The 23621-nt window shown below is 45.5% G+C and overlaps 1 protein-coding gene and 1 long non-coding RNA gene across 4 annotated transcripts in view; one reads left to right on the forward strand and one right to left on the reverse strand.

The window, feature by feature from the left end:
- Positions 1 to 11291, reverse strand: part of CACNA2D4 (calcium voltage-gated channel auxiliary subunit alpha2delta 4) — a 218964-nt gene extending 207673 nt beyond the window's left edge. Inside the window, exons 1-2 of one of the 2 annotated variants that reach the window (XM_019515536.1) lie at positions 10646 to 11291; positions 5921 to 6002 (exon numbers count right to left, since the gene is read on the reverse strand). In XM_019515536.1, coding sequence (XP_019371081.1) covers positions 5921 to 6002; positions 10646 to 10752 — 189 coding nt within the window. In that variant the 5' untranslated portion in view covers positions 10753 to 11291. The remainder of the gene's footprint in view (positions 1 to 5920; positions 6003 to 10645) is intronic. The other variant, XM_019515537.1, reaches the window with a different exon arrangement.
- Positions 11292 to 19839: 8548 nt separating this feature from the next.
- Positions 19840 to 23621, forward strand: part of LOC109296231 — a 13558-nt gene continuing 9776 nt past the window's right edge. For both annotated transcript variants that reach the window (XR_002096927.1, XR_002096928.1), the window contains exon 1: positions 19840 to 21249. This is a non-coding gene — a long non-coding RNA (uncharacterized LOC109296231). The remainder of the gene's footprint in view (positions 21250 to 23621) is intronic.

Here is a 23621-nt window from a genome sequence, read left to right on the forward strand (position 1 = left end):
CCAGCGCCCGATAGAGGGGAAGTATCACCTCCTTGGTTCTGTTTGTCATGCATCTGCTGATGCATGATAAAGTGCAGTTAGCTTTTCTGATGACTTAGTCACACTGGCAACTCACGTTCATCTTGGAGTCCACTAGGACTCCAAGATCCCTTTCTGCTTCCGTGCTACTGAGCAAGTCATTTGCTAGGCAGTAGATGTGCTGGACATTTTTCCTCCCTAGGTGCAGCACTTTGCATTTCTCCTTGTTAAATTGCATTCTATTGTTTTCTGCCCATTTGTCCAACCTGTCCAGGTCTGCCTATAGTGTTCCCTGCCCTCCGGTGTGTCTACTTCTCCCCACAGTTTTGTATCATCTGCAAACTTGGACAGAGTACACTTCACTCCCTCGTCCAAGTCACTGATGAAGACATTGAAGAGTACCAGTCCAAGGACCGAGCCCTGCGGGACCCCACTACCCACTCCCTTCCAGGTCGATACCGACCCATCCACTACCACTCTCTGGGTACAACCCTCTAGCCACTTTGCCACCCACCGGACTGTGTAATCATCCAAGTCACGGCTTCTTAACTTGTTTACCGGTATGGGGTGGGATACCTTGGAAGTAGAGTCATGGGCTAGGGATAGACATTACACATAAATCAGTTTAAGTAATCAGAAACTGGTTTAAACTTAGAATCATAGGGCTGGAAGGGACCCTGAAGGCTCATCAGGTCCAGCCCCCTGCATGAGCAGGAAAGACACCTGGGATCAGGTGACCTCAGCTAGGTGACTGTCCAGTCTTCTCTTGAAAACCTCTAGGGTAGATGATTGTACCACATCTGGGGGGAGCTTGTTCCATAGTCTGGACACCTTAGTTGAGAAGAAATTTTTCCTAATGTTCAGCCTGAAAGTATCTTCCAGGAGTTTGTGGCCATTGTTTCTAGTTTTCCCCCACGGTGCCCTGGTGAACAGTTGTTCACCAAGCCCCTGATGTACACCTCTGATATAGTGGTAAGCTGCAATCAGGTCCTCTCTCAGCCTTCTTTTCTCTAGACTGAAGAGTCCAAGATCTCTCAGCCTCTCCCCATATGGCTTGCCATGCAAGTCCCTGATGATACAGGGGCCCTCCTCTGAACCCTCCCCAGCTTTAGCACATCCTTGTTGAAGAGCAGTGCGCAGAACTGGATGCAGTATTCCAGCTGCAGCTGCACCAATGTTGAGTAAAGGGGGAGAATCACTTATTTGGTTTTACTGGAGATGCGTTGATTGATGCATGTCAGAGTTTTATTAGCCCTAACAGCTACTGCGTCACATTGCCAGATCATATTCATGCTGGCATCTAGTGTTACCCCCAGATTCCTTTCATTTGCAGTGCTGGTCAAGTTAGCGATGCCCATCCTGTAGGTGTGCTGGGGGTTCTTCCTTCCCAGATGCAGCACTTTGCATTTCTCTACGTTGAACCTCAGCTGGTTTTGGTTCTGCCCAACATGCCAACCTGTCTAGGTCTGTTTGTATCTGCAGCCTATCTGCGGGTGTGTCTGCACAACCCCATTTCTTGGTGTTGTCTGTGAACTTGGCCAATGGGCTTTTCATCCCATCATTCAGGGTGTTGATGAAAAGATTGAACAGTACTGGGCTAAGTACCAAACCCTTGGGTATGCCGCTGCCCACATCTCACCAGGACAACACCGATGTATTCACTTGGACTCTCTGTGTCCTACCCTGCAACCAGTTTCACATCTACTTGATGGTCCTGCAGTTGAGCCTGATATCTTCCAATTTTCTGATCAGTACCTCATGGGATACCAGGTCAAAGGCTTTCTGGAAGTTGAGGTATATGATCTCAACCACTTTTTTTCTTGTCCAGGTGACAAGTCATAGAAAAAAATGAGGTTGGTCAGACAAGACCTGCCCATTATGAAACCATGCTGGCTCTCATTCAGTATCATGCCTTCTGCAAGTTTGTCACATATAGCCTCTTTGATGAATGTTTCTAGGGTTTTCCCTGGGTTAGTCTGTGAGATGCTACCCTGCCCTCCCTTCATTCTTAGTAATATTATAGTAGCACCTACAATCCTACAAGTAGTACCTACTACAAGTAGTATCTATTTGTAACAGAACAGACATTCAGTGCACATAAATCAGTTTGAAAATGTCTGAAACAGGTTTGAGATAAACCTGGTTGAATGTAGTATCAGACTTAGCTGATTTGGGTCAAACCAGTTTATGCAATGTCTGTCCCAGACCCCTTACTGGTTTAAGTTAAATCAGATGCCCCCAGCATCTGGGCATGCTCTCTGGGCTGGGCAGGGTTCTCTGCTCCACAGCAGAGCTGGCCCCTCCCTCTGCTTTCTGGCTGCAGCTTGGTAGAGACTTGCAGGCACAGCAGGGTCTGCTGGCTTCCCCGTGCTGCTCTTCCCCCTTCCCCCCACTCATAGCTTAAGGAGAGATGTCTTCCTGCTCTCTCCCACAGCACAGACTGTAGCCAGCATGTGGTATGTGCTAATGCTGTGTAAGGCAGATAGGACAGTATCTGCCTAGGGCTTTTTGGAGCTAATCAACAGCTCAGCTGTAATGTCCCTGCATTCCTTCCTTTGGAAAAAGCTGTTTAAGAAGAGCTTGAACTAATGAGTGAGGCTTTGTTTTCTCATGGGCACTAAATGCTGATAAGAGAGCTGATAAATGCTCTGTTATCAAGCAGGCAGCGAATCTCTTCCTAATCACAGCATCTTGCCAAGGCCTGGCCATCCTCCCTCAGCTCAGCACTGTAGAAGGGAAGGGAAGGCTGCTCTAGTGCAGCCTGGCTTCTAGACTGAGCCACTGCAGGCATGTGCTGGCATTTTTTCAGTCCAGAGGGGATGTCTGTATAGTTACAAAGTGATTTAGCCTAGCCAGGTACTGTCCACACACTCAGATTTTGCCCACAGCATGCAGCCAGCATACGACACATTTAACTTATATACAATCTTCTCAGGTTGGACATATGGCTCTGTTCCTTGAACTGCTGCCAGAGGAAATAGAATTACAGCTAAGAGCAACCGGACGAGGGTAGTACTGGCTTCCTAGGTTCCTGACCATGATTGACAGTCTGCCTATACCACCTTTTACTATCACAAGAGCCGTCAGTGTGACACATGCTTTGGTACTAGCCAGTTTTACAGTGTAACTGGAATCCAGTGTGGACCCTATTCTGACTTTCATACTCTTATTCCCCAATTCCTTTCTAGCAGAGAGGCCCCTTGATGTTGGGGTCATTACGATGATTACTGTGCTCATGAATGACTGGTGCCTTCTGAGTGTATTTAAAATGTGGGTTTGGCATTCGCAAATATTTGAAACCACAAATGCTGAACCCGCGAATACCAAGTGTTTCCTGTATATCACTTCCCCAAGTCACACATACAGACTTCAAGTTAGCTATCTGTAAGCAGAATTTAGAGATTCAAACTTGTAGTAAGCAAACTCATTGTTTGAAATTATTAACAAGCTGTTAATTTCAGTGAAAACCTAAGACGTATTTTTGCTATGTTAATCAATTTACAGTATATCCTATCGGAGTTTATGGACCTCGTGAATCAAAGATAATGGGTCAAAGTCCCTGCTATTGTAAATGGGCAAAATTCCATTGAAGGCACTGAAGCTGCAGCACTTAACTCAGCCAAAAATTTGGCTCAATGTTCCCAGTCAGAAGGTTTTTGGCTCCTGGGAAGCTTAAGAATTGGAGGATGTGAAGTTTACATTTCTTGTCCTGAAGTTGCAGAATTATGGATTAGAGAACCATGTCTGATGAGCTAGTCAGGGTGAAGCACTAATTAGTTCTGAGTTACGTTAGTTTTATATAACTGCTTTAAGACCTGGCATCACAATTGCTTCAGGGAACAGAGGCTAGAAAGGCATTTATTTGGAATAACATAGTAAATAGCACATCCTGCATTTGTGTAGGCGGTTGAACTAAATGACCTTTGATATCCCTTCCAACTCACTGGGCATGTCTACACATGCATTTATTCTGGCCCAAATTTACTGTGGTGTAAAATACTCTGGAGTAAAGGTTTCATCTACACATGTGGTGATTAAGGAGCAGATTTGCACCCAGTTCCCTGCAGTCCTGCAATGGGCCTCTGCCACCCCTGTGGGGAGCTCCAGGCTCCCCCTGGGTGCTAGCCCAGTGGCGGGCAGAGAACACTTCCTGGCCCCTGGGGGCTGCCTGCTGCCGGAGTGGAGCGGGGACAATGTTTTCTTGCCCTAGCAACAGGGAGCTCCTGGCCCTGGCTTTCTCATAAGGGCTCGGGCCTTGAAAAGAGCTCCAGGGGAGGGGAAGGACCCAGCCCCCAGCTCTGATCTGCTGGTGGTACAGCTAGCAACTAGCAATGAGCTGGTGGATCAGGACAGGGGTTGGGACCTACCCCACCCCTGCAGGTCTTTCCAAGCCCCATGCCTCGATCACCTGATCAGGGGCTGGGACCTGCCCCTGACCAGGACAGTTCCTGGCCAGGCCTGGGCTGCACAGGGAAGTCTGCACATGAAGCCAGGAGGTGGCTCGGGACTGCCCAAAACAGGACAGTCTCCAGCTACCTCCAGGATGCTCATGCTTCAGCCAGCTCTAGGCTGAGCTGGAAACTGTCCCCATCCAGGGGGCTCCCAGCCCCTGCTCCATGTTCTTAATTGTGGTCATGGAGTGGGGGCTGGGGAGCTTGTTCCCACAGACTTTGTTCCCAGCCTTTGTGGAGTGGGGGTTGTGATCATGAAGCAGGGGCTGAGAACAAACTCCCAGCCTGTTCCTAGCCCCCTCTCCACAACTGCAGAGTCGGGGCTGGGAACAAACTCCCAGTGCCTGCTCTGCAATTGTGATTAGGGAGCGGGGGCTGGAATCTCCCTGCTGCTGGGGCAGGGGGGCATTAGTGGGGGCTAAGGAGCTTGTTACTAACCTTGAGTAAATTTGCTACTTGCATTTGCAGGTAGCAGATTTACTGGGGATTAGGGATGTATACTGCAAAGTAAGCATGTGCATGTATAGATGCACATGCATGGGCTACTGATGCCTCCTGAGTCAGGGAGGCATGTGCCCCCCCAGCAGCCAGTCAGCAACTGGTCTTGCCAACTGTGGTAGGGGGAGGAGGAAATCAGCAGCACTCCTGGAAGTGCCAGTGGCACTTTTTCTGGTGCCCCCACTCCCCAGCCGGTGCTCCCCAGCCTGCCCCCCTGCCCCCCCTGCTTGTCACCTAACCATGGAGCACTGGCTGTCAGGGGCTGCACATACACTCCCATGCACCCTACACACCACCACTGTGCACATGCTTACTTGGCAGTACACTATGCTAATGTGAAGTTAAGTGTCTCCTGTAGACATGCCCTTTGATTCTATAATTCTAGGAGCTACTCTGAAACTCAAGAAACAGAGAGTTTTCAAGCAAGATTTAAAGAGATGTAAGGGACCCACAGGGAGAAGAACAGATGAAACATGAACCAGGAACTCCTTACTGAGATAACTTAGAAAACAAGAGGACAGTATCAGGTGTTAGGTCAGAGTGAACAGATGGAGAATAGGTGGGTATGCAGTAAGTAATGGAGGAGAGGAGTGAATGGTCCTAAGGGGGCAGAGGTGGATTCAGAGTCAGACAGGAAAACTAAACAATACTTAGGCAGAGTGTTAAAAACCAGGACAGCATTTCATAGTTAGAACCAGAAATGGTAAGTGAGCCAGTGAAACCTGTCAAGATAGGGTGTAAGTTTGACACAGTCTTATTTACTGCAGTGGCATCCCTCTGGCCCTATGAAGGTTACAGGATAGTGATCAGGAAGCAAACCTAAATGGTCTTCAAAGTTAGTGCAGACCTATGTGTGTTTTCTCTCTCTCCCTGGTGTCCCCAGGACAGAGAGAAATAGTTGAAGAAAAAGGGAAATCTGACACCTGCAAAGCTCCTTTGCAGGTCTTGCCTACCTTCTGCAATAGGAGAGAGCCCGAATACTTTGTTGAGATGGCATATAACTCCCCACCAAAGGTGTCTGCCCAGGACTTCACCCTACAGTGGAAAAAAAGAAAAACCAGTGGTGTTAATACCTCAGGAAGGTGAGTTGCATCATGTCCCAATGACACTATTCTCCTACAATAGAAGCTTGTCTTCTGTATGAAAATCACCCTGCATATCTACAACACTGAAGGCATAATGATTACATTTGTCTCTGAGCTGCTGGCCATCGAGGATCAACTCTCAGCCTGGGATAGGTAGCTATCACCTACCTTCTTCCCCCAAGCAAGAGACCTGGACTCTGTCTGTACCTACCTGGACCTCAAATCCCTCCATTAAGCCTTTCCTTTCCTGCTACCATTGTGTGTGTGAGTGTTTGTACATGTGTGTGGGAACCCCAATAACTTTGTGGAGCTGTGTAGTGTGTTGCCTGTTTAATAAAACTGTTATTCTGGAACCCTGAGTTGCATTTTTGTCTTACTGACCTGCTGGCCCTGCTCCAATCTCTGCTCTCTGCCCCTCTGACTTCTGTTCTGCCTGTCTGTCTATCTGTGTCTCTGCTCCCTCTCTGCCACCTCCAAAACACTGGCTTTCCCCCTTGCTTCCACCCCAGTACCAGGTGACCCCAGGTAACCCTGGGGCACTAAGTGATCCTAAGTATCCCCGGCATCTTGACCCCGAGTAACACCAGCACTGTGACCCCAAGCCCAAGTTACCCCAAACGCCCCCTAGTGTTAACACACAGCCACAGAAGTGTGTGGTTGTGTGTCAGTATATGTGCATGTGTGCCATAGAGTGTTTGTGTAGTTCCTGTGTGTATATATAATTTTGTATCATGCCCTCCTGTCTATCAGTGCAATATTGAGATTCTGAGCATTGATCTGGTGTGTGTCAAGTCAACAGCCAGTGTCTGGACTCTGAGCAATAGCAGCGGTGACAGAGGCTGGGCCAGTTGTGGTGGCTGCAGCAGCTGGGCTAGCCCATCTCCAATGGTGGCAGCTGCCATTCACCTTTAAGTGAGTGCCTGGGGTCCCAATCACCATCTATTTGTTACATTACTGGCTCTTGTGAAAATTTCAAGAGTTATTTTTTAGCACTTCATCTGCTTTTGGAGTATTTCAAAGCATGTACATTTGTACAGATGGCCCTTTGAAGTGTTTAAATGGTATTTGAAATGTTTCAGTTGCTACTTCTGTCTCCACCCTAAGTCACAATTCGTTGATGCTAACAAGGGTTAGCTAACTTGAGATGTTAGCTAGCATGAGAAAGAACCCAGCAAGCTTGCAATTGGGATATCTGGATTTGCCCTTAGATTCCATGATATTTGGGGAAGGGACAATGAACTAGACTGTGAGCTTGGTTACTCCAGTGTGAATCCAAAATAAAACGCTGCTTTCCCTGGAGGTCTTCCAGACTGAGACTGGTGTGAAGTGAAAGCAGATTCTGGCACATGTCTTACTGCTCTGTAAAGCACCGTGAACATTTATACCATTCTATAAATAATTGGCAATAGCAACGCCATGCAGAGATGTGCACACTGAGCACACACCCCCCTCATTAGAATAGATGGCCGTTGTAATTAATTGAATACTTAATCACAAATCTGTTAGATGAATCACACTAGGCAGTTCCACCTACACTCACTTCCTTTAACAAAGGTTCACTTAGGAGGGGTCTACTTTACAGAAGACGATCTGCACTCCTCAGAACACACCAGTTATTCATGAAGTACAGATTTTTACCTACCATTTTCAGTGGGTTCCTCTCAGATTTAAGAACACATGAAAGCTAGAGTACCAATTCTCCACTGCCAGTTTTATGCCAGTGTAAAGCAGCAAATGGCATAGAGTTGCACTGGGGTGTAACTGGTATAACAGCACAGTGAATCAAGTATCCATCCTTTGAAGTGCTAGGTGAGATTCTTCTTACTCTGAAATCAGCAATTTATTTTTTTTTGGCTTTTAGAGTGAATATATTGCTTTCTGCATCGTTTGTCAGCCATACCATGTTTTTAATCTGAAAAAAATGCAGACCATATGTGTTTGATCTAAAGACAGCATTTACTGCTCCAATTCAGACTGCTGTGCTGTCACGCCCAGTAGGCTGGCTGTGTTTGAAGAAAAGTCAGAAAGTAAAAACAATATACCTAGCTCACCACTGAAATGAGGTAAGGTTGGGGAATATTTTCCAGGCTTTTGTGACAATCAACTTCTGCCCCCTGAAGCCTGAGAGCTTGATTGCCCTAATATCAGCTTTTAATCTAATGGCCACCTGAAGCAGTCAGTTTCACAATTTGCTTATACAAGACTTTTAATTTAGGACAAGAATTTTACCACAAAGCTCAAAATCTTATTCTCACTAGAAAAAAGGCAATGATAAGAAACCAAAGCATAGGAATTCCAGAGATAACTGCAGCACGGTTACCAACAAAAGCAATTTTATCACCTACCAGGTTTTTTTGTCTTAGGCTATGCCTATATCTGCCTGCTTCTGCAGCCAGGCCACCAAAATGTTCCCACATCCAGCCACTTCTGGTTGGGCAACGTGCACTCTGGGAAGGCAGCAGCTACTGAAAGGACCACAGAGACAGAAAGGGAGAACCAGACTCTAGCCTCAGTAGCTAGGAGATGATGAATAGATGGTCAAAAGGAATGGATGAGCCATGAGAAGACACATGGGAGGGCATTATAAGGGAGTCAGGGGAGACAATGTAGGCAGACAACTGAAGACATGGGGCACACATAATGGAGATGTAAATGGCAAACAGAAGGGCAGAAACAAGTTAACATCCCTTTGAAACAAGAAGACTTAAGGAATTTGCATGCAAAACACTCCTTTCAGTCTCAGGAAGAAACCTAAGCTTTCTTCTGCCAGTTAAGCTAATAGAACTCATTCTCCAATACAATATCGATTTTTTCAACACTTATAGGAAAATATATTTTTTTGCCTCCCAAAGTCATTGTCCTGAGAAACAAAATTTCCAGGCACAACAGTGTTCTCTGCTCTCTGAGCCAAGCTATTCTGGTATGCAGAAATATCCAGATCTCTTCCACTTCAGACAAAACGACCTATATAAACATATACATACAATATGACCATTATATTTTTAATCTTAGAGGATTTAAGTTGCTTAAATCAGCTTAATAAGGTCAGATTTTTTTAAACTCTATTTATTCAGACCTGTTAGTGTCATGGCAATCTGCCAAATAAGGATTCAAAGCCAATATGGAACTCACTTTGTAGAATACAGCCCTTCGACAACTATCCATGACATGACTTTAAGGAAGAGTATGCATACCAACATGCAGAGTACATGCATACACACATGCACACAAGTATAGAATATATACATGTCTGTATGTACCTACTAAAGCATGTGGTAGGAAAGTCTGTACATAAATTCATATATGTTCATGTATATATGTGCACCCAAATGCAATGCATACAATACAAGGTGAATAGTATTTTGCACTGCTATGGTGCTTTCCATCTGGAGATTTTAAAGTGCTTTAAAAAGGCAGGTAAGTGCCATTGTTTCCATTTTACCAATAAGGAAAGGAAGCCCAAGGAGATTAAGTGATCAGCCTGCCCATACACTAAAGTAAATGTGTGCATGTACATATGCTGCACATGTCAGTGACTGCTAGGAAAACTTTTGGCGTAGTGTTGTATGGACCTGGGGTAAGGGCACAGTAGCATACATACATAGAAGTAAAAAGAACAACACGCCTTGCCCTGGATCATCTTGATCTAACAGGAAAAAAGATGGTTGACAAGGTACAACTTCACTCACTGATTCCTCTTATCTCATAAGAGTTCCAGATCCTGCTCTGTGCTATGGCCTTAAGGGCTGTTACAAGGCTGCATAAATAAGGAGTCTACACTGGCCTCCAGCTGTCCCAAGTATCTTTAAACTAAATCTACCTGCTGCACCAGGCAGAGCTGAGGAATTGGAACAGATACTATTGGATACCATAGCAGTCTTTAGCTTTTATATAGCACTTCATAAAGAATGTAAGACAGTATTATTATCCTCTCTCTCCTTTTTATTACAAATGGGGAAAGTGAGGCACAAGGAAGAAGTAATTTTCTCAAGGTCATGAGCAGACCAGGGTCAGAGCCAAAAATTGAACTGAGGTCTCTGGAGACCCAGTCCTTTGCCCTATCCATCAGTGGCACCCAAACATCACTGGGTGATAACGCACAATCTTAGAAAGAGGCTGTGAAGTGAAGTGAGGGAATACCAAACTCACCTATGCTCAGAGATACACATACCACAGTCTGACAACAAGAGCACCAGGTTGCACTGCATATTGTGAAAACAATATTTTTCCTGTGAGGTCCAGTAGGACTGATTCCCACTCTAGCCTGGATCCAGTGATCTGAAAAGGTTTTGGATCTAGAGCATGAAATCGGGCCAAAGGAATAAATAAATAAAAGAGATTTTTCATACAAGTTAAGCTCTACTGTCTTCAAGCCAAGAGTTATCTTTGTGAAAGGTGAGGGTGATGGTGGTTCTTTCAGGCAAGGCAGTGATGCTGTTACAGGAAGGACAAAAGCACTGCAAGAAAAGGGGATGATGAAGGGCAAGGTGCAGAAGGGGACTAGTAGTGGAGGTAGGCAGTAGACATGGCAGGGTAGTTTGGGCCACAGAGGGCAGAAGAGTTTGTGGAGAGAGGTGTGAGGGAAACACTTACGTTTCTAGTGGTATCTTCATCTGGGACATGGTGGAGGGCAGGAGACAGCTAAGCAAGAGAAAAAGCCACAGGATGACTCCTGGCACCATCCTCCATGCAACACCCATCAGCAACAGGTCCAATGCAGAAACATAGATTCCCAGCCAGGTTTGCCACCCTAGGAAGGTCCCAGCACTGTCCAGGCAGGCCGCAGCATGGCGTCCTGCTGGGGGTCAGGGGTCAGGCTGAAAAGCAGAGTTGTGGGGACCTCTCAGGCCACATGCAGCCACCTCTCAGTGCTGTCCCTCCTCACTGTCCCCCTCCAAGGAGAGGGTAGCTGCAATAGGACAGCAGAGCTCCACCCAGCTGCAGCAGATGAATTCTCTAGGGGTATTTGGAGGGCAGGTTCAGAAGAGGCCTCCCATGGCTGCCAGGGTGACCACTGGGTTCAGTCCAGTTTGCGTCCTGCAGAAATGGAAAATACTTGAGGGAGCTCTGCAGCAGCCGCAGCCCCTACATAATCCACTGCGAGCCCTTTAATCCCTTTGCAGAGCAGTAACAGCAGCAGATTTAGAGAAGTGGAGTGGGATAAAATCACCCAGGATTACTCTGATTTCTGAAGACAGGCCTCAGTTTGTCCAATCAGAGGTCAGAACAAGCTCCCTCCAAGCTTGTTTTAAAGGAACAGCATTGCGCCTTTAAAAAAAATGCCTCCTGACCTTTGATTCCTGCTGAGCAGCACTTCTCTCTTTCATGTGGTGAGTGCTTTCAGATTGTCATAATGTCTTCTCCATTCTGCCTTTGATCATTTCACAACAAACTGTTGATTTGCTTTTATATCTCATCCTCTCCCAACTTTGTCTTGCAGGTACTAAATATAGTGAACAATAACATGAATGACTGGTGCTTCCCAAGACTGAGTGGGGGGCCACAATTTGTAGGCAGCAGCATTGGTAGCAAGCAGCACTGGTGCAGATGCTGCCGGTGGCAGGGTGGGGGGCGGCGAGCAGCAAGCAGGGGCCACCTGCAGACATCAGCGGTGGCGAGCGGAGACTGCCTGCAGACACCAGTGGCAGTGGGGGTGGGGGGCGAATGGCGAGTGGCGACCACCTGCAGAAGCTGGCAGGAGCAGCATCAGTGGCCAATCTCAGGGGGACACGTGCCCCCCCCGTACCTCCCTTATGAGTCGCCTATGAACGAAATCCTGCTTTCCCTTATGCCTATGCATGCAACCCTATTAAGTCACAAAGGCTACCCAGGTATAAAGAGTAACGTGAATAGGGCAGCTGGACTTGTCTCTGAGCTCAATTACAGTCTTGTGTTAGGATACTTGATTAATATAATTATCACAGAGTTCAGTGATGATCAGACCTGGAGCCCCACTGGCCAGGAACTGTTAAATTTGTCAGCTTAACACAGTCTATGGCACAAAGAATGAATGATCTATGATAATATCTAAGCTCTGGAGATAAAAGTAAGAAGGGGAAGGAAAAAGGACAACAAGCATAAATTGCTGTGAAAGAAGAACCAAGACTGCCAGCTAATTAGTCATCTGTAAATGTGAGTAATTATTAATAATAGAGTTCAATAGCTCAATGCAGGAAACAACCCAGATGGCCATATCCATGGTTCTCAGCCTGGGTCTGGTTACTGCTGCCAAAGCCAGGTAAAGGTGCTTCCGCATGCCTCATGCACAGCCAGATCAGGAAATGGCTATAGTAGAAGTGCATGCATTTATCAGATAACTTTAATGCAGTTGGAAGTGGCTGCTCTTCCGGCAGACCTGCTCATCTTGGAAACAGAGGCACATGGGAAAGTTCCCCCAGCAGGACTGGACCACAAAGGGTTGCAGCAAGAGTGCTGTCTCCTGCCTGCTTCATCAGGTAACCCTAATGCAGGCAGGAACCCACATTCATGACACAGCCCTTCTCAGTCTGGCTGTGCATGACGGGCATGGGGCAGTTCCACATGGCTGTGGTGACAGTACCCCTGAAAGGCTCTCGTGTCACCCCAATTGAAAATCGTTGGGATAAAACAACTGTTGTGTGTTTTGAACCCTGTCTGGAACACTGAAAGAAAGAGATAATTACAGCCAGGTAATTACATTCAAAGATTCACTGAGAATACTATTGAGAACTGAAAAATAATCACAGTACTTGGAGAAAGTTTAATTTGGCCAGTGCATGTATAGTTATTTCTTCAGTGTTTGGTCACTGCAGTGTGGGGGCCTTTGGAATGCAGGAAGGAAATCAACAGAATCAGATGCAAAGTAGAAAACTTTTGAAGACCAAGTCTGTGCAACTGGTGAAAAAACATCTGGAAAAAACTGAAAATGGAATGGAGAAACCTGTGGAGGCTGCAAGAGATTTAGGGGTGAGAGTAGACAGCAAATTATAAATGCATTTCTATGTAACAGGACAATAAAATGGACCAGTGCTATTCTGAGCTGCATTTGTAAAGGTATTTTGTCAACAAGCAGAGAAGAGATACCTGTTCTCTGTATAGCCCTTGGATGAGTGGACCTGGGATACAGAATTCAGTTCTGGGCATCTTGTTACCAAAAAGATAAGGAGGAGGCCAGAGAAAGAAACAATATTATCAGAGTGATGAAGTAATGTATGAGGGAAGATTGTTAAATAAGCATAGCTTGGCTGCAGACTGCCACAATCATATTCTACAAATATCAGAACACAGAATTATATGATGTTGAGGTGGGATATAAATAGGGAGAAAGGGATGAGTTTAAAGGGAAAAACTAAATTCAATATCAGGAAAAGTTTCTTAGGAATGAGACTGGCCATGGGATGGCTTCCTTGGTCACTGGGTCTGCCAGCATGGAACTGTTCTTTATTATGGTGCATTTTCTTCTCGTAAGTACTTGGAGAATCAGGTATCACAACAGCTGGGAAGGCTGAGGGAGAGGACCCCAATGAATGTTTGAGGATAAAGGAAAGGAAAAGACAAGTGAGGCTGGAGAAGAGTGGATATGGACAGGAGACTGGAGGGTGGGGTGTCAAGAGGTCTTAATGATGAATGGTATAATGAAGTAGAATAAATGGAAAAGACCATTAGAACACTTCTTGTCAATAAAGGGCTCTTAGTTACCATACCTTTGTGTTTTTTCTAGTCTGGTTCTAAGTGTCCTAAAAAATGTCCCCTCAGCTCTCCTTGGTAGGGAACAGCCCACGGAAGGGGTGGAGAGGGGAACTGAGTTCCTGATTTTAAAATCTAACCTGGTCTTCTAGTATCTTTACTGTTCCCACAGGATGTGCCCTTGGTTGTTATACTTTGTACCAGTCCTAATATTTTGAATGGCAGCTAAATGCTGTAGCAGTGAGCTCTACATGGGGTGGCTTCTTTAAGGATAACACAGGATAAATGGGTGAAGGGGTGAAGTCAGAGTGGGCCTGCTTCTTTTGCTGGACACATCAGGAACTTGTCAGTTGATACCGCAAAAGGGTGGCCTTTATTCCATCATGAGCCCAAACCTAAGATAGCTGTGTTGTATAGGATTAACAAGGGCCTTGTTACACCTTACACTGTGGGCTGCACAAATGTTGATCGATTGGTTTGGAGCAGTCACAATTTCAGGTCAGCAAGGGCCTGGAGCACTGAAAGGTGAGAATCCACACTCCCATTCTGGGCTTCCTTCTTGTCCCACAGGGCTCCCCTAGTTCCCTCGTGCCTCTGGGCCTCCCACCCTGCCCCTCAGGGTTCCTCCCCCCTCACTGCCCTCTTACTCATGGCTACCCACACTGTTTGTCCCAGGGGAACAGGCAGGGAAGGGTTAATTTGCCTGGCCAGCCCCCACTGCCACTGCTGTTGGGCTGCTGCTCTTCTCCTGGCTGAGCCTGCCCAGAGAAGGGCAGCAGCAGTGGTGGTGGTGGTAGGGCAGGAAGATTAACCCTTTCCTGCCTGCTCCCCTGAACAGACAGCATGAGGAGGAGAGAGTGGGGGGGACAGTGAGTGGGGATATGGGGTGCTAGGGAGAGCTGGGTGGGGGCACAAAATTCGGCCTGATCTGGGCCAATGGGGAAAGGGGAGCAGGTGTGATGTTTACACTAAGGTATACCTACAGTGGCTATGCCTTAGTGCAGGGGTAGGCAAAATGTGGCCCCTGGCCCACCCACCTCGCACCCACAGCCGAGGGTGCTGGATAGACCAGGTGGGCAGAGTCTTCATGGAGACTGGACCAGGACTGGGCAAATGGGATAGGGCTGTGGACAGGAGGGAAGCAGCATCTAGAAGTGGGATGGGTGGGTAGGGCTGGGGCCAGGATCTTGGGATGGTGACAGTGCAGGGCTGGAGCCTGGGGCCAAGCCATGATCAGCTGCCTGCATGTCCCTGCAATGGGCGCTGGTTCTACAGGCCGGAGGGGTGCTGGGAGTGGATCATGGTCATGCCCCAGACCCTGGCACCACCTGCTCATCCTGCCCGGGGAAGCTGCTCCCCACCAGCCTGCAGCCTCATTCCATCCTCTTGGCAGAGCATGTCCCCACACAATGTAGCTTCAGGCCCTGGGGAAGAACCACTTAGGGAATTTTGGTGAGCTTTGGTGAGCAGATGGCAGGGCGGGATGCTGAGCTGACCTGTGACAGCTCACCAAAACTCTCTAAGTGGCCCTCCAGCCCAAATAATTGCCTGCCCCATCTTAGTGCAACATGAGCTGGGTAGTGCAGATCAGAGATAATCCTGCCCTGGACTGGTGTAACTTTGATCTGCCTAATGAATGCGTAAAAGTAGTTTCAGGTATTAATGTGCAGATAGTACAGGTGTTAAGAGCTCCAGGAGCCACCCCAAATTACCATGTAATGGGACCCTAAGAAACTTTTAATTCTATTTTTGCTTCAAATGTTCAGGCTCTGACCAGCAATTGAAAATATTTCCATTTTAGTTTATTCTGTCTTTGAGTGACTATTTTTCTCCTTAAAGAATGATGAAAACTACCAGCATGAGAGCCAGTGTTTGAATAGGTAACAGGAGAGACATTACAATGCTGTTAAGATCATAATCAACTCTCTGTCATTCAACCTATCTCCCAGTAGGTCTAATCAGATGAATATCAAGGTGTGAAAGCTACTTGACAATGTCCCTTTAAGCTCTGTCCAAGGATTCTGCTTTAGAAACATGCCAGCAAGCTGTATTAAACCATCAGTCTTTCCTGAGCAGGTTTTTTATGACACTGTGGTTAAGTGGTCCTGAGCCCTGTCTAAAATAGCAGCATAACCCTAGTGCATCTGGGTGCAATATGATGCTAATTGTTCCAGGAATGGGAGCACAGCTTGATGGTTGAACCCCAGGAAGATGTAGGAAATCTTGGTCAGCTTTTGGCTCTTCCATTGACTGTCCATGTGACTCCAAGCACTTCATGCCTCAGTTCGGCCTGTGGAGCAGGAAGCAAGATACTTTCCAGCTTGGCAGGTAAGTTGTGGGGTTAAATTGCCTAATGACTGCAAGGCATTTTGAAAGACCTGGATGGAAGATGCTGTAGAAGCTATGTTGTCTTAAAGCAAAATTTCTTTAGCCAACTGAGATGGGGCCTATGAGCTACAGTGTTCAAAGAACAACCTTGATATAACTGTTTAGCAGACACACACAAGTTGCCATCATCACAAAAGTTCTTTTAACACAAAAAAATAGCAAACAGCTGTGCTTCTGCTTACACTTATGAAGAACAGAACAACTTTATCCCAGTGTAACTTTACTGGCACAGAGGAATTTCCATACTGAATCCACTATCTTGTTACCAATTTAAAGTGATCTGGGATGCTTAAGAAAAAAATACAACAAATATTCTTAATGGATAATTATGTGACTGACTGGTCCACAGAACATCACCTGGGGTTAACCAGGTCCAGAGAGAAATGAGGGCCAACATGTCCATTTTGATCTCTAGTTTCTGTCCCATTGCTCAGTAAATATCTGGTTCCATATCTCTTCATCTGCAAACTGCATGATTTTCCCTGCTGTTTATATAAACAGCCATATAGAAGCTGTATTAATTAATGCCTTTGGCCGTTGCTTTTTAAAAATTCTACTCTAAATTTAGATTTGCCTAAATACTCTGAGATAAAACAGGCATATTCTTGCTAGCAGCATTTTTCAACCCACTGCATCTATATCATTCTGAGCAGCAGGAAGACACCCAGGGCAAACAGTGAGTGGGAGATGCCAAGGGAGAGCAGAGTACACAGAAACTGAGAAGCAGTGAAGCATTTCCTCACCATTGGTGCAAGAGAAAAATAACTATTCAGTGAAACCAGATATTTGATTTGTAGATAAATCACAGCTTTTCTACCTACTGTAAGAAAGATGCCAGAAAAGACAGCAGACTTTGTCCTTATCTAACAATCACCCAAAGGCTAAACTTAATCTTTTCCATTTCATGTCTATATGACTCAAAAGATCTTGATTAGATGGAAGGAAAACAGAATTTTAAAAGGGATTAAAGTGTCCCACGTGAAAGTGGCTGAACTGTAACAGTTCTTTCAAGGTCACATGGAGAGCCACCACAACTGGCACCAGCACCAAGTGACTAAAGAAACTATGCTACTTACTCTGTTAATCTCCAAAGTCAAAGATACTTTGCACAGTTCACATGCAGATTGGACTGCCAAATCCTGCTTCATATTCAAAGCATGATGCAACAACCCTATTCAGAGCACACCCAATAAATATCTCCTCCTTCCTCCTCAGTGCAGTAATAAGGTGGGATTTTACTGGGTTATGAGATGTATATAAACCAAATCAGGGTTGTTCTAGGCTGAATGTTCTACGAACAAAGGAAAAGAACAATACAAAACCCTTTCGCCACTTGCATAGCATGCAGGTGACAATTATAATTTGATTCTGTTTCCTTTCTATCTCAATTTTACTCACCCACCTCCTTGCCCTGATTCTTGTGAGGATTACTTAGTAAATGGCTGAAGAAATCATTGAACATATATGTACTATGTATGTATGTATGCACAATATGTATATACTACATACATTTTAAGAGCTATTAGTAAGGGAGAGCACAAGGAAGATGGCAGAGGTCAGGAGACATGAGTTCTAGTCCCAGGTCACCAAGTGACATGCTTTACAACCATGGACAAATCACTTAATCTTTTTAGTTTCCCTTTCCTTTGTTTTGTTTATTTGGTTTGTAAATGTGCTGGGACAAGGAATATTTCTTGACATGTTTGTACAAAGTCTTAAACCCAGTGGGGCTTTGACCCCAGCTACAAAGCTCATAGATTTCATAGATTTCATAGACATTAGGGCTGGAAGGGACCTCGGAAGATCATCAAGTCCAGCCCCCCACCCAAAGGGCAGGAAGTCAGTTGGGGTCATAGGATCCCAGCAAGATAAACATTCAATTTGCTCTTGAAGGTGTTCAGTGTAGGTGCTTGAACCATCTCCGATGGCAGGCTGTTCCAGACTTTGGGGGCTCAGACAGTAAAGAAATTCTTCCTTATGTCCAGCCTGAAACGGTTTTGTAGTAGTTTATGACCGTTCGACTTCGTCATCCCTTGGGGCGCTCTGGTGAACAAACGTTCCCCCAGATCCTGGTGGTCATGTTCCAGTTACAAATATTATAAAAATGTTACACAAATAAGGATAATACACATCATTTTTTATTTTAAATAATATTTTCAGAGGCTATGAGCACTAGTTCAGTGCATTGACTGTAGATATAAAAGGACAGGTGTTCTGCAATTCTGGACATCAGACCTTAGGCAGATATAATTAGTAGCTACTTTTGAACATTTGGGCCAAAATATTTTGTACAGCACATTCCTGCAGATGTGATTCATCACAGTTGGGGCCATACAAAATATTTGAAATAGAATTAAAAAAATTTATATTTCAGGTTCTCCTATTTCATTTTGAATTTATAGAAAGTCACAGTTTTGCCAGTAATCTAAGTCAGAGTCTACAACATTACAGGGATATTTTTCTTTAATTTTGAAAACAGAACTGCCCTTTATCACATGAAAGCCTTCACATTGTAATTTGATGGTGATCAGATTCAACATGTCTTGAGATTAAACTGGTCCTTTGATAACATTTCATATATACACAATAGTTTTTGAGCTATGAAAAAACCTGTAATAAAATATCCAATATTTTTCCATAAATATTAATGAAAACATATGAAATATTTTTCCCAACCATCAATTATTACTAAAAACATTATGATAGATTAAAAATGAAAGAGTACAGGGAAGTGTTCACAAGACTTTCCATATCAGATTACAGCTTTGAAGTAGCTTAAACTTTACTCCTGAATAAATCAACAATGCACCAAAGGTGTTTCTCAGAACGGTTAACAATGAAGCTGGTTGCTTGTAAATGGTTCTCAAAAAGGAATTGGGAAAAGCCATTGGCAGCATCTCCCATGAATCTTTGATCACAATTCACATCACTTCCGTTTTTTCCAAGTTGCCTCCAAATCTGTTATTACTTAAGTCCCTTACCAGCTTTCATAATGGACACCAACTCCTCCATCTTTCAGCATTTGACAGTGTCTTTATCAGAGAGGAGCTTTTCAAAAAGATTCCCCTGCCCCACCTTCCTGCCTATTATAATGTATTATTTTTGCCTTGGAAAGAGTAAAATATAAAACATATTGGATGCGTCTAACATGAGATGCTTTACTGCTTATTAGATTAATGTGCAGTAAAGCATCTCATGTTAGACGCACCCAACAAGTTTTATATTTTAATCTTGCCAAGGCAAAAACAATATATGTCATTCATTAATTTGCAGTAAAGCATCACCATCTACATTGTACTATAAATTAGTGTAATGTGCTGTTTTCTAGTACCTGTAGATACAGGTACTAGAAATCTGCGTATTATATTAATGCGCTGAAGCACATGTGTAGATGCTGACTGGGAGCAAATTGCTCCTGGTCAACCTAGGCAGCAGGGAGCCACAGGGGGCATGGAGAGATGTCCTAGCTGGGCAGGATGCTGCCTGCTGGCCACATGGAAATTGGGACCTGTCCTGATCTCCACAGGTTGGGAAGAACTGTCTTGGCTACTGGGCAGCTGCCTGCCAGCCACATGGAGATGGGGATGTGCCCCCTGCCAGCCTGGGTGGGGCTAGCACCCAGGGGGGCCTGGAGCTCCCCCAGGCTTCTGCAGGGGAGCAGAGCAGGGCAGGAGCAGTCCTAAACTGAACTGCTCCTGCTGGGAGCAAATTTGTTCACGATGGACACATGTTCAGATGCAGGCAGGGGCACAGTTTAATGCACCTGAATTTTCTGCGCAGAAAATTCAGGTGAATTCATTGCACGTGTAGAAACACCCACTATGCATCAAAGTGTTGGAGAATCATGAAGTGCCTATAGGAATTTTATTTACAAAAGGGCTTAAAGATCAAACCAGCACATTTCTTGCGAGCAGTTATTTCTGTCGCATGTTTAAGCACTGACTGAGATAGGATCCCCATTGTTCTAGGCATTGTGTTTGTGTACACATGCATATGAAAATGCATATGTGCACATGTAAGAGACAACCCTTGCCTCAAACGAGCAGTTCACAAGGCAGGAAACAACAGGTCACAAGGATTTTGTTTACCTTATATACATATGTTGTAAGAACAAATCAACTCTCATTGTCAGAACAGATAGTAACATGCAAAGTGTTTGTCTTATGATGTAAATATCAATTTACAGTCCTCTGCTTATTTTGCTCCCTTGTGCTGTTGTCAACATTTGGGTAGTACACTTGGGACAGTGAATAGAGAGCAACAAGTCAGCCAATCACTCCACAAGGGCCAGAGCAGTCTGCAACCCACATAAAACAAACATAGAACAAGCACTTAAATCTCAGTGTAGGGCAGGGGTGTCAACTTGTCAGGCCTAGTGGGTGAGATGAGTGGTGTGGGGCCAACATACAGGCTGGATGAGTCACAATGGGCTGTATTGGACCCACAGACTAGCCCCAGCATTCAGGGCTGGCCAGCTGTGGATAGTGCCCCTTTGGCACATTCTACCTGTGTTATACAGATCCAGTTCAAGACCCATGGGTGGCATAGTAGGCTGGATGACAGGGTTCCGGAGGGTGGATCTGGCCTGTGAGTCATATCTTTAATGCCTCTGATGCAGGGTATTCACTTTGACCTGATCTAGGAATACATAAATAAATAAACAGAAAACTTCTTCCAGGCCATGCTGTCTGCCCAAAATCATTTGCAGTTTTTAAATAATATTAATTCCAGCTGCCTGGCTTCTGGTTAGCATAGCATCAAGGTTGAAGTTAACATTTTTCTGAGCCTGTGGCTCCTGAAGTTTCTCACAGACACCAAACCATTGTGACATCAGGGTTTCTTCATCTGAAATCTGATGTGCACAAAGCAGGCAGACTGGCACTGGAGTGTCATTAGCAATGGTTGTTCACTGCAGCTATGACCTTAGCCTACCTAACTCTTACTTGAGTAATGTTGGAGCTTGTTGGTGTTTTCAGTATAGAATGATTCTCTTTTCTAGCTGCAATTTAGATTTAGATTCACTCTGAAGGTCTGCAAAGCCACTAGAAAGAAACATAACCTGTCTTCCACAGTATGTCCAGTATTACATTCTGATAGCAACTAAGGTAACCTATGTCTGCATAGGAGCCCAGATGCCACAGCAGGTAAGCGCTGTTTCAGCTTATACACAAATAATTTTGATGGAACACTATTGCTCTGAATAGTTGCAAGAACTATTAAACTATGATATCTTTGTTCATTTTCAAAGCACTCCTTTGCAAGAAATGAAGACCATATCAAAGAGGCTATGATGGATGAAGTCAGCCAAGATACTCCATAGATTCATAGATTCATAGATTAAGGGTCGGAAGGGACCTAGTAGATCTTCTAGCCCGACCCCCCACCAGGGCGGGAGAACAACAAAAACCCCAAAAACAAGAAACGGGACTCAAATGAGTCCAGCCAGGTAGGCATCCAGCTTCTTCTTAAAGACCCCCAGGGTAGGGGCCAGCACCACTTCCCTTGGAAGTTGGTTCCAGCTCCTAGCCGCCCTAACTGTGAAGTAGTTCTTGCGGATGTCCAATCTATACCACCTCTCCATCAACTTGTGCCCATTACTCCTTGTTATGCCAGCGGGCGCCAGGGGAAACAGCGTCTCCTCCATAGAGTTTGCCTGGAGAACACTGGCAATGTGTAGGCTATGCTGACAGCCTCCAAACACCAGCACTTTCTGAATACAAATTTGCGTTCTTAATTGCTATACCTAACCATTAGTGAGGTGTATGGCAGCCTCTAGTGGCATGTATGCATGTAACTGTTGTTACTCTCATGCATCAGTAAAACCTTCAAGCATCAACACGAACAACTTAAAATGCAATTAGTGGCCAGCTAGCCAGTCTACCCAGTAAATGTTATAGGATCAAAACCAGTTTGCCCATGTTTAGACTCCTTCTGTATGAGATTATAACAAAATATGAGATAAACATATAGAATTCGCTTCCATAAGAACCAAAAGAACCAAAAATCAAAGACAACATCTGGATTTTAAAAAGGACTGAATAATGTTATGGCATATATAGTTATGGAACCTTAAGATCATGTGTTTTCAGACTTCAAAGCATAAGTTTATCATCTCAGGAGACAAGAAAGAAATTTTAAAAGTCTTGCACCCTTGCTGAATATCAGTGTTTCTCTGGTTATGAGATTTTCCTGAAGCTTCAGGTATTGAGAAGTGACAGTGAAAGATAACAGAATTGACAGAGCAGTAGCTAGACCTAGCATGGCAAACCTGTTTTCACAAGGAAGCAGCCAATACACAGGTAATTTTATTTTAATTAAAAATGAATCCATTGTTAATTCTGCTCTGGTCTTAAATGCCTATAGCACTTGCTCATGGCAAGGTTTATCAAAACTACCTTCAGAATTTCTGGAGCTGCTGCAACCATTTGACAGAAGAGAAGCATTTTGTAAGGACTAAGCTTGACCAGCCTGTGCCCCTGGCGGTTCAGGGGGGCATGGCTGCGCTGGTGGCAGCAGGAGCACCGTGGTGGGAGCCCAGTGGTGGTAAGCTGGGAGCTCCTGCAGATGCCTCCAGCACTGTCGGCGGCAGAGAGGAGGGTGGCGAGTGCTGACTAGGGGGCAGGGACTACCCTCAGGTGCCACCAGCAGTGTTGGCAGTGGCCAGCGGCGATCGTGGACTGCCTGCAGATCCCGCCACCCACGTGCACCCCCTACACATCACCCCCAGGACTAAGTACAACAGTAGCTGTCACCAAAAGGAATCCTATCAGAGATCATGGGCAACTGGTGAGTCCTGAGTCTGGGGGGGGACACTTGCCCCACTAGTGGCCAGTCAGCAACTGGGAGGAGTGTCCCCTGTGGCCAGTCATGCTGACTAGGGGGAGGCTGGGGGGAGGGGTGGATTCCCCTGTGGCCAATTGCGCTGACCCAGAAGTGCCATTGGTGCTGACACTTCCAGGTTGGTTTGATTGGCTGTTGGGGAACCCCACCCTGTTGGCACAATTGGCTGCAGGGCTTGCTTCTCCTGGTGCTCCCACTCCCAGGCCAGTGCTCTCAGGAGGGGGGGCACCAGTGGTCCTGCCTGCCCCACTCCCAGGCTGGCACTCTCAGGGGGAGCACCAGTGGTCTTGCCTGCCCCCAGGCCCATCACCTAAGCAGGGAAAACTGCCTGTCAGGGCATGCACTAGCACTTTCAGGGGGTACATGTGTACTCCCATGCACCCCCTACACGTCACCACTTTCAGAGATCCTTGGGAAAATGGAGAAACAGCAGATGCTTATGGGACAGGGCAAGATAATAGGAAACTTATACAAATTTTGCTTCTCTAGCTTGTTTTCAATTCTACAGCTGGTTGTGAGTGGAGAGAAGAGTGTAAAGAGGTGCTCAGCCTGCAGAGGGATAAGACCTTGCAGGTAACTAGCAGCTAAGAGTCCACCTGGCTGGAAGCCTGGGGGCCAGCTGTAATTGATGATCAGTAAATGAGAGTGGAGCCATGGAGGCTAGGGGCACACGTTC

Source organism: Gavialis gangeticus, unplaced genomic scaffold (assembly GCF_001723915.1).
Source record: "Gavialis gangeticus isolate Ggan-Ray unplaced genomic scaffold, GavGan_comp1, whole genome shotgun sequence".
Classification (NCBI taxonomy): domain Eukaryota; kingdom Metazoa; phylum Chordata; order Crocodylia; family Gavialidae; genus Gavialis; species Gavialis gangeticus.